Source organism: Anoplolepis gracilipes, chromosome 8, assembly GCF_047496725.1.
Source record: "Anoplolepis gracilipes chromosome 8, ASM4749672v1, whole genome shotgun sequence".
NCBI classification, from domain to species: Eukaryota; Metazoa; Arthropoda; class Insecta; order Hymenoptera; family Formicidae; genus Anoplolepis; species Anoplolepis gracilipes.
This window is the reverse complement of record NC_132977.1, coordinates 4,688,960-4,700,798: the sequence shown is the minus strand read 5'-3', so window position 1 is coordinate 4,700,798 and position 11,839 is coordinate 4,688,960. Positions and strand designations below refer to the sequence as shown.

Sequence of the window (11,839 nt, the reverse complement as noted above, 5' to 3'; positions counted from 1 at the left end):
TATTTTTATATTGCGTAACTTGATATCTTTTGATTAATATTATTGAGATATTGGATACTTACAAGATATCTAGTGTTTCGAAAATCATAAATATACTGTATGGATTTATTTTAATATTTGCTTATTTTTTTACCATAGTTTTGGAAGTCTATCAGTTTGCTCGAGATGCAGCGGTTGCTGAAGCATGGTTAATCGCTCAAGAACCGTATCTTATGAGTCAGGAACTCGGTGTAAGTAATTATTTTTGCAAACATAAACGCAAATTCTTAATCGAGCAAGTTTCTTTAAAAAAAAAAAAAAAAAAAAAATTATTTCTACAGCATACTATCGACGAAGTTGAAAATTTGATCAAGAAACATGAAGCTTTTGAAAAATCGGCAGCTGCACAAGAAGAAAGATTTAGTGCCTTGCACCGACTTACCACTGTAAGTAGTCAAATACATATATACACTTCTAAATACTATTGTAATAGAAAGTCTGAAAATAATTATATTAATATTAATTTTTTTCTATTTTCTATTTTATGCTACAAAATTTAAATACATATAATTATACATATATAATTTATATATAATTAAATATAATTTTGGAATATATAATCTTATAATATATATACACACAGTTATTTGCTGCATATATTTTTATTTTTTCTATATTACAATGTCAGTGTAATTTAATTTAAAATCACAGTACGAATTATGAATATTATGGTTTTGGAAGTAAAAACATTTATCTCTTAATACACAGTTCGAATTGAAAGAGCTAAAGCGACGAGAGCAAGAAAGAGAGGAAGAGGAAAGACGCAAGAAGGAAGAGGCAGCGGCGGCGGAGGCCGCACGTTTGGCCAAGGCAACGCCCGTTACTAGTCCAGACGAACCATCTAGTGAAAGGTAATATAAATATTGTATTGCCTTGTAAATATTTTATTGCGATTACACGATGATATGATTATAATGAATAAATTATGTTTGCTACAGAGCCGAAACTGATGGAGCAACAAGCGGAGAACGCGCTGGAGAAGACGAGGGACACGGTAATATAACTTTTAATGTACTTTTAATAAATATGTTTTGGGTTTATACTAATCGAAAAATTATAACTCTTCTCGATACTCATATTCTAATTTGTTTTACGATTTTACATTTCGTTTGAAGATGCTGGTATTGAGTAACGATCGGCATTTAATATACATACACTATTTTTAGAATGTAATGCCGAGTGCTTTCTCCTAATGGGGTTGACGTAATGTGTTCGTAAAACTTTTATTGATTTGGAGTAGTAACGATTGCGAGATGGTAGTAATTAATTGTGTATAACCGAAAGAGATTGAAAAAACCAAATCGAGTTCAGTGTATAACATTAATTTTATTTTATTTATTTTTTTTATTACTAATAATCGATACAGCAAAGAGTCTGGCTTCTTGACGTAAAATTTAACTCTGGCGACTAGCATTACGGTTTGTTTGGATAAGCATGTGTGACATTGCTAACAGCACGTTTATTTTTGCCTTCTTCTATCCGCGCAACCTGAATCTATTCCGATCCGATATGAAATCCATCGGTCCTTATCATCTAATATTACCTTTTCCGAATGCACCTTAATGCGGCACGGAATGCACGAACCACAGTGGCACATCGCAAGGCTTCTACACGTACACCACAGCTTCAGGACAAACCCAAGGAAGGTGAGTGTCACGTGTGCAGATTAAAACTCTTATATTAAATACATTTTCTTTTAATATTTCTTCACGACTGTCTTCAAACTATAATCGGATTTTACAAGGTTCTGATAATTTTTCATCAAATTGGTGACGGATGGATAGCGGATACTCATAACGTTGTATCTTCAGTAACAGTACTTAATTGCTTTGCTCAGCGGATTCACATTCAGCATTCAATTATATGTTACGATAATTTTATATCTTTCAGCGTATTCATAGCAACACCGCACCTATCGCTCTCGCCCGCACAAATCATCATTTTATGCGCTTTTATTAATTTTTTCTCTACCAGGTGATGGCTGTTATTACCCGAGATGCTCTTCTCATCATTTGTCACAAGCTGATATATCAATCATATGTTTCATAATTTACTAAATATTTCAAATAATATAGATAATATTTAGTGGGCACACGTACATAAATTGAAACGATATACATATCTATAACAATATAATTCTCTGTAATATTAACAATATTATCTATATTATTATTGTTATTATTTTTGGTTGTACTATATACTCTGTTATAAACCATTTCATTTCGCATCGCTGACTTGGTAGGTACATATTTGAACTATCATATTTCACCTTATTTATCGCACGATGATTGTGTTGACTTACAAAATGCTTAAATACCTTATTGGAAGGTAAGCATATTGGAATCGTCTTTTCGTCATTATTCTGCAAAAAAATGTAGAAATATTATTTTGTTCTATCGTTTACTTGAATATTTTCGTACGCGATATATCATTATAAATATAATAAATATATAATATTAATATATTTTTTTATATATGAAATATATATATATATATATATATTTTTTTTTTTTTTTTTTTAATAAGTTATATATAGAAAGCTCACGATTAGCGTGGAATAATTTTTTCGATAGAATTTAAAATCTCCGTTTTCTTAGCAGCACGATTCTTCCCACAAGGAATGTGTGATTCGCGTTATTTAGTTATGCAGTAATTGAAAGTTACATATATAATTGATATAACCGTGTTGAATGCAAACGTAAAGTATTTAATATTGCGTAATGTACTATCTAAGAATATAATATATACATAGCATGATTTTGTGATTGGTGTGGTGTAGTGCATGCACAAAAACCTAGGCAACTATCTTTCCGGGAAGGAGAAGGGATTCCTGTCGTGTCAACCTCTGCGAAAACTCCACCGCATGGTACTTCTCGCACACCGACAAGTAAGTGTTCAATGATTTCAAATTTTACATACAGTAAAAAATGTCGTTTATTAATATTTTTTTTTCGCGACATTATCGCGAGTGTCTTACAATTAAGTAGCAGTTGCAAGCTGCATAGTTAATGAAAGACTACATTTTTGATTTATGCATAAAAGAACCTCAAGTATAAGAATGCAATTGATCGGGATTAATTCGTCTTGAAATAATCCGGCTCTCCGGAAGCGATTTTCGTTTGCAATGGTCCATAGGGACACGCGCTGCCGTGTTCATCCACAAAATGGCAAGCTTTTATAACCCGCAGAACTTCGTCCACTGATCGCGGTAAATCGTCGTCATTTATTGTTACATGACGTATTATTCCTTGTCTGTCTATAACGAATAGAGCTCTATGCGCTACCCCATGCTTTTCGTTTAGTACACCGTAGTCCTTCGCTATCCGATGATTCTGATCGGAGAGAAGTGGAATTTTCATTTCGCCCAAGCCACCTTGTTTTCGCGGCGTCGACACCCACGCAAAGTGCGAAAATTTGGAATCTGTTGAAATGGCTATTATCTCCGAGTCTACAACAAGATATAGGAATTACAATAAAATAGTAAAATATAATACTACTTTATATTAATTTTAATTTAATTAATTATATACCTTTTTGTCACGCACGTGTCATTCTAATTTAAATCTAACTTTTTTTTATTAACAAAAATGTACATATGACTCAATATATCTATGTATATTCGAGAATTTTTATTACAATTGGATTTTTATTTTTATTACAATTAATCAAAATATACAACTATTTGTTAATTCATAAACAAAAAAAAAGAGTTGCATATATTTTACTAATTTATATTATCGAAGACGAGTGATTGCTTACGGAAAAATTAATTTATTTCAACATATTTAGTTTAAAAAAATCACAAAAATTTTACTTCTAAAATCAATTCGAAATAATTGCAGACGCGAAACCTTAAAAATAAAAATAATAGTAGATTTCATTTTGAATAAGAAAAATCTTGCCTTTTTTAAATGGAATTTATCAAAGCATTTCGATATTGAAAATTGCATTTACGATCCATCATAACAGATTGATATTAATAGCGATAAAATTTCATACCAATAAGTTGGAATTCGGCGATACGATCGCTAAATTGAATAAGTTCGACCGGGCATACGAATGAAAAATCGCATGGATAGAAGACAAGTACAAAGTATTTTCCCGAGAAATGTTCCGACGATAGCTCTTGCATCTTTAAATCAATTATTGCAATACCCGACCAGGGTGGTGCGGGTCGTGACACCGCTGGTATCAATCGTACTTCCGGTGCGGACAAAGCTGCCCATTTTTCTGCGCAGCAAGAACTCATCTCGAACGTATTATTTTGATACTCTACATGATCGTATTATTGTATTTTTCGAGACCATTGCGTGTCTCGTGCAAATTATACTGCAAATCGTGCAAACTATTGTACAGATACACGAAACTTTTCACGATCGATTTTCTTTTTATTCGTTGTTTCTCACGCGACTTCACTACTCTTAAAACGTGAGAAGTATATTCGTGGAAAATTAATAATACTTTTTTATGTGATAAATGTATACTATTATGTTGATGAAAAGATTTATCGCTTTTTTATTAAGATCTATATTAAATATTTTGAAAAATTTGAAAAGTATTGAAGTCAATAATTATATTAATTTGAAAATTACTTTAAAAAAGTAGGTGGTTCTTTTAAATTTATTATTATATATTTTTCTATGTTGTACTACTACATAGATTTTATAAGAGATAATTATATATATACATAAATAATTGTTTATCTTCTTTAATTTAGAAAAAAATAAGATGGCCATTTCACAATCTTTTCTTTCTAAACTAAAAGAGATGAACCGTAACAAATATGTATACTATATTGAAATATAATTATATAATATAATGTTTGAGATAAATTAAAAATTTATTATATTTAATTCATGTATCGGTCATTTGACATTTGCATGAGCATGTTGCATGAACGCATCCTCGTGTATTGTCCATATGTAGTTAAAGGGCATGGAGAAATAATGCAGCTAAAGACATTGTAATCAGAAATTGGTCACTTTTAATTGGCTCGCTATTTTTTGGCTATTCTTATAGTATATATTTCTTTCTTTCTCGTGTACATTTTTTCTCTTGTAAGATTTAGTCAAAACATGATGAATATGGATTATAACATAGCTAGTCTCTGATTACACTGTCTCGAACGCACGTACACATACATGTAACGTATACATATATGTGGATGTGAGGATTATTAGTAAGACAAATTGTTTATCTGATCAATTCTCTGCTACAAGCTAAGTGGTTCAGGGTACAGAGTAAGTAGCTAATGAATGTTATGTGTGTTGCGTACGTCGTTAAGCTCCAAAAGGAACCGGCTCCGAGTTAAGGCGTAAGGAACGAAGTCGCAGCAAGTCACCCTTTAGGAGTTTCCGCTGGAGAAAGTCTGCCAAGTCACCGAGTTTAGATCGCAGTGGCGTGAGTGACGATGAACGTAGTATCCCCGGTGAGTGAAGAAAAGAGATTTACGTGGTTTACAGTAGTTAGAGATTTACATGTTCACTCGTTCAATGGAATAAGTTATTTCCTTCTTTTTTTTACTTATACGATTTGCTTGTTTTGTATTCACTCTCTTTATACATGTTTAAATTTAAGACAGCCGAGACGTGAAAAACGGATAATTCATCTTCAACATTTAACAATAAATTATTCGAAAATTGAAAATGTGATATTTTATGTGATTTTAATTTCTGATCGAATTTTATTTATACGTGAAATTCTAAATTGTTGCTACGATAATTGTTATTGAATATCCAGGTGGATACTCTTTTATATGTATATGTATCCAGCATCTGTATAATTGCTTTACTAAATTAAACATGCTTTATTTTCAGTTACCGTTTAAGCAAACATATATTTTTAACAATTTATCATTAATGTTCAAAGAAGTCAGGTATGATAAAATTACATATTTTATAGCGGGAAGACATTCGAAGAGCTACATTGTCAACTAACAAGTAACAAATAATCGAGGCAAATTATTTCTATTTCAAGTACCATTATAAAGATACATGAATGCATGTTAGCTTGTTAATAAGTTTAAATGAGAAACAAATGAGAAACAAACTTTTTGAATTGAAATAACAAGGAATTAAAACAGATTAAATTTTTATGTGTTGCGGACGGGGCGTATTCCATGGGAAGCATATGTTATGTGACTAAGCTTTATAATAATAATATTATTGATTATTTGCAGCTTTGTCGTTTGGCGAAAGAGCAAGGGATACAGGTTGATGTTATTTTTCCCTTTAAATAATAATTTATAATCTAGTTCTAAGAAAACTCGTTTTCTCAACGAATAATAAATAGTGACGATTTGAATGATAAATAACGACGAATGTCTTTTGCAGAGGCACGAAGTCCTAGCGACGACGAATTCGAAGGACCGTTACAGCGGAAGCACGAGTGGGAGAGTACGACGAAGAAGGCATCCAATCGCTCCTGGGACAAGGTGTACATGGTCGTACGCGGGCAGAACTTATGTGTATATAAAGATCAGAAGTCGTACAAGGCTTCCCCTGATCAATCGTACAAAGGAGAAGCTCCCCTTGATTTACGAGGCGCGACTATTACCGTAGCGAGTGATTACACTAAGAAGAAACATGTCTTCCGAGTCAAGTCAGTATTCCACGCACCTCTAATTTGCATTTTTACGCTTCTATTGACGCAATATTATTATTATTCTGTGTATTTTTATACAGGTCGCAAAGCGGATCCGACTTCCTGTTCCAGGCCAAAGACGACACCGAGATGAATGACTGGGTATCTGTATTGAATCAAGCGGCGCAAGGAACATCAGGTGCAAGTACGTCCAGAGCCCACACTCTACCCGCCCCGACACAAGCCGAAACTAAGCGGCGTAGTTTCTTCACTCTCAAGAAAAAGTAAGTGTTGATTGAGAAATTTTGTTGTTATATCGTAATAATATCGTACTCGAGAATTTAAGACGATATTTCGAACTGATCGGCGCAAGAATTTCAAGCTAAAAGCCAAATAAATTCTGTAAATTGCACAAAGGTGGCAAATAAATTATACTTAAACGTAATTAAAATATTCTAAATCCACAATTGACTTTTAATAATATTGTGAAAATTTATATATTACGAATATATAAGTTATTAAGTTTTACAGCATTTCGAGACATGTTATTCTTGTACATAAGGTGCCTGTTATCTTGTTATTATTTTGCTTCATCCTTTTTGACACGTCCCGATGAAGCTGATAGAGAATATTCTGTTAGCAATAAAAAAATTATACATTTGTCATCTTCCATTACTTCACGCTCCTTTAACAATATTCCTCGCACATCTGACATATATTCCTTTTTTAACAAGACTAACTTTTCTTTTTTTCACTATTTTAAAATATTATTTTAATTAATCATTAAACAATGCGATAACCACAATATTTTACCTGGCTATCGTAGAGAAGCATTATTCATCATCATTATCATTCACGGGTGACGCACGATCATCTCGCAAAGCAAAGCATAATTCGAGAAGATGCGTGCTCTCACTCCTTCATACGAAATCCATTCATCCTGTCGCGCATTCGATCATATTGCATTTATCATATTTTAGAAAAGCCAAAAAGTAGAAAGCGAAACCAATGAACGTATGAAACAGTACACAATTGGAACAACATTTAGAAATGCGGTGAGTCGCACATAATCCTAGATCATTCTACCGTATCGTACTATTGCACGATTAACCGATCATCATTCCAGTTGTCTTTTTTTTTTCTTCTCGTATTTAGTTTTTCATTATAATTAGCTACTCTCTGAAGAATACGGCAGGAATGTTCTTCCAATTGTGAATGCGGAATGATTACGTGAATTCTCTTAAACGAGAGAATATCTGGATGTGCGTAGAGCTTCTTTCTGTGTTCCATAGAACTGACGGATCTCGCAACAAAAACGCTTGATGAATATATTATGGGAACAATACAATTCGATATATTTTTTTACCATGTAAAAAAATTTATAAACTTGACAGGTCAAGGTTCTCATTCACAAGAATGACAAATATGCGAAACACGATTGTTCTCTACCACATCACGTTTAACATTTATGTAATAAGTGCTTATTATTCGCATACATCTATCGCTTTTATTTTGGATATTTTTTATTATTTCGCATAAGATAGTGTGTTATGTAGATATTCGGATATTATTGTGTATCATTGTCACACAAATATTATATTGTAGCTTCCACCGCTTCTGAACATCGTCATTTATTCTTCATGCTTTTTCTGCTATCAGAATATTCCCAGGAACTTTTATCGTAGAGGTAACTGAGAACATTCGCGCGTATTGTCTATCTTAGACACGTACTTCACGATATTGTGGCTCCTTAAAGACGGAGTAGTTGATATTTTTATATATTAGATATAAGTGACTTAATCTCTTTTATGCGCTGATTGTGAGAGAGAGAAATTTTTATAGCATCCTTCTATTGTGCAACATATTTATTTTATATAAATAATGATAGTTTATAAACGAATAAAAAACTGCAGTAGTTGAAATAAAGTATAACATACTTTATTTCAAGTTGCGAACGATAATTATTGCAATTATTATTACGATTTATCTTAATTTAATTTTTGCTAATATTAAATTTTAACAGTTCATCGAATGTCATTCTGAAAAATTGTAAAACGTATTTTTACGACTTACAAGAATTGTAGCTGATTTCCTATATATATAATATATATGTATGTCTCTTTTCTTGTCTAATCTCGCCATTGTGCATATGATTACTAAATTGTAAAACAAAAACAGTAATTGGAAGTGACAATTATTGGTTATCCTAATGATGAAATAATTATCACCGTTCACATTTGCTAATTTTCAGCTAAACTGGAGCAGTGAAGTTCGGTATAAGCCGCTCATAATGCGTCTCAGCACAACATCGCGTTTATGAAAAATGTTTCGTCGCTCTACATGGTTAAAGCAACGCTAATATAAAATTAGAAGACATGATCACACACGATGGGGTGTTATGAAATGAATTGAAGGACGAATTGAATGGATCTTTGACAAAACGCCTACGTTCGACGAATGGAGATATTTAACGGTTATATATGTTGATATTTACAAGTGTAGGCTATTGAAAGTCTAATTAAATTTAGTTCTTCAATGAATTTTGGACACTTTGCAATATTGCTAGTTGAAGAACAAGCGACATTTATTGTCCCACGTTAGCGTGATCAGACTCTCTTGATACAGGATTAATTCTACATATAATATACACGTAATTCGTATTTACGTGTTTTATTATCATTGTCATGCATAATCATTTTCTGTTTTATTTAATATATAACAGATAGTCTTCTTTATGATACAAATTATTTTATGAGTTTCTATAATTCAGCCATTTTTTAAAGAAGAAGTTCTTTAATAGAGATGACAAGCTTAATTTATCCTCAAAAAATGTAGATTAGAAGAAACATATACGTATATTAATCATGGGGCTTATATGACGATTTATAATTATTCTATACGATGAGCACAGATTTTTGTAACGAGTTAATTTTTAACATTTTGACGCATTTTATTGCATTTCACACAGGTTCTCGTATTATAAAAGAGATATAAGTAATCTCTAACAAAACAAAATAAACGCGAGAACGAGAAATAATTCCAGCCGTGTTGATTGCTTAGGATATATCGCTTTCATTATCATATTATTGCATTGCAGTATTTTATTTGACTTTTTTTTTTCCCTGCAAACGTGTCTGTTTGCGTTTGAATGACTGCCATATATTTTAAGAGCCACACTAACTTGGGACATAATATTATATAAACTAGCTTTTAATAAATTGTTAAATATGCAGCGTCCTAAGGGAAAAATCGCATTGAAGAATTATAAAGAAAATATAATAACTAACAAGAGAGTTTTCCCCCTCCCAACCTTTCCCTAAATATTCCTAAATATCATAATTCTGTAGAATTGGAAAGATATTTAAAAATTTCTAGACTTGCGCAAATGATACAGTTCGTATTAAGTGAGCGCTTACGGTAAATTATTATATAGCCGTAAATTATTATATCACTGTCGCAAATCACTGTATCTCACTTGATTCCAACTTGACATTTGGCGTGATACTACATGGATCATATATATATTACTCTTTTATAATTGTTAATTTTTTTTAATATTTATCGCATTTGTCTTGTTTTTTTTTTCCTAGAGTATAAGTCCCTCTATGGCAAAGTTTTAAAAATTCTTTTTGTGCTTTCAAACTTTAATCTAATTATTATATCATGAAAATTATAATTTTACGAAAAAATAAATGACATTTCATTTGTTTTTTAAATCAATGCGACTCGACTGATCGATCCAGCGAATGTCTCTTACAACTTGCGACAGCCTTTTTAATTCAAACTTGCTTAAATATTTGAGATATCTAAGTTCGTAATTGCGTTTTTAGCTAAGCTTATACATACAGGGATTTGTATATACGAGCTATAACGCATATTATGTCCGCGAAAATAAATTCTAATCAAAATGATCGTACATTCGCTTTTATAATTTCATGCATGTGCATTTAGTGAAAACATTGAATATCGGAGTCGCATTGTTAAACAATATACAACATTTGGTATGTCACATAGCTATGTGTTTTATATATAAATATATCTATAAATATATAAATACAGAGAATGATGAAGAACATTAAGAAATAAAAATTATTATAATAGTTGATATATATATAATAATTGTCAAATTAACATGGGGGCTCTTTTCGTTTTGAAACGTCTTTGCGTCGGATATTCGATCCTCGATAAACAAATCGGAATTCATATTATCGATGATGTCAGCGAGATTAGATAAAAATTTTTTAGAAAACTGAAAATGCATCTCATTATACGAACGTTTTAATACGAAAAGAACTTGCATGTGTATCATTAAATATCGCTTAAATTAAATATTTGGTTGTACTTTTCGGATTGCTATTCTCGATACGTTAGAATGCAGATATGGCACAGTATTTCTCTTTAGCGAGAAAACAATTTTCCTTTATATATATATATCTCTAACACTATATTAAGAGTATAATTCGCTATCTGTTAATTCCATCTTCCCTTGGAAAACGAATCAATACTCACACTTCCTTATCACGCACGAGACACGGCAATGTAAAATGTGTACGCATTAATTACTTTACCTTCAAATTTCATTAAGATCAACTTGTAATTTTTTAATGTGCCTTTTTATAGCTTCGTTGAAAAATAAAATGCGAAATATATATATATATGAAATGTAGTTGATATCAGTGGAAAAGATCGTGACATTTTAAAACAAAAACAAACATAAGTATACGAAAAACCTATTTTTCTCGTAAGATCTGTATATTTTTTCAATTTTTTTTATTTATCACTAATTTGTTGTTGGCATAAAATTGAATTGTTAGATCTACTGTAATAGCATTTTATGTGAAGGTCAGTTTCAAGTTATACGATGTCCGTCTGCGCGTGACAGTATATAGTTAGTCATCACAAAATTGCGTTCGCGGAACTGAGTTCACGAATTAAATGTCAACGTTGGAAACGCAAGCGTACGGAAGGCACACACAGTGGCACGCATAATTTCCGTTGCAACGATATCGATTCATGCACTGTTATCGAAAAGCAGGAAATTAAAAATCAGCAAGATAACTGCGTACCCCAGTTACGTTCAGCATAAATTAAAATAAATTTTTAAAAATACACGTCTAAGAATAATAATTCTTTCGCGCGCTCGAAAAATACGCGTAATGTGATTTTTATAGATTTGCGAGAAATGAGAAGGAAATCATCAGACAGAGCAATTATCCGC

General features: G+C 31.7%; 1 protein-coding gene across 6 annotated transcripts in view; it reads left to right on the top strand.

Annotated features, from left to right (window-relative positions):
- Nucleotides 1-11,283, top strand: part of Beta-spec (spectrin beta chain) — a 32,673-nt gene extending 21,390 nt beyond the window's left edge. For 2 of the 6 annotated variants that reach the window (XM_072898313.1, XM_072898315.1), the window contains 10 exons: nucleotides 139-230; nucleotides 321-425; nucleotides 748-890; nucleotides 978-1,033; nucleotides 1,629-1,685; nucleotides 2,819-2,926; nucleotides 5,324-5,467; nucleotides 6,372-6,639; nucleotides 6,723-6,905; nucleotides 8,873-11,283. In XM_072898313.1, the coding sequence (XP_072754414.1) occupies nucleotides 139-230; nucleotides 321-425; nucleotides 748-890; nucleotides 978-1,033; nucleotides 1,629-1,685; nucleotides 2,819-2,926; nucleotides 5,324-5,467; nucleotides 6,372-6,639; nucleotides 6,723-6,905; nucleotides 8,873-8,876 (1,160 nt within the window). In that variant the 3' untranslated portion in view covers nucleotides 8,877-11,283. The remainder of the gene's footprint in view (nucleotides 1-138; nucleotides 231-320; nucleotides 426-747; nucleotides 891-977; nucleotides 1,034-1,628; nucleotides 1,686-2,818; nucleotides 2,927-5,323; nucleotides 5,468-6,371; nucleotides 6,640-6,722; nucleotides 6,906-8,872) is intronic. The other 4 variants (XM_072898314.1, XM_072898316.1, XM_072898317.1 and 1 more) reach the window with 4 other exon arrangements.
- The last annotated feature ends 556 nt before the right edge of the window (nucleotides 11,284-11,839 follow it).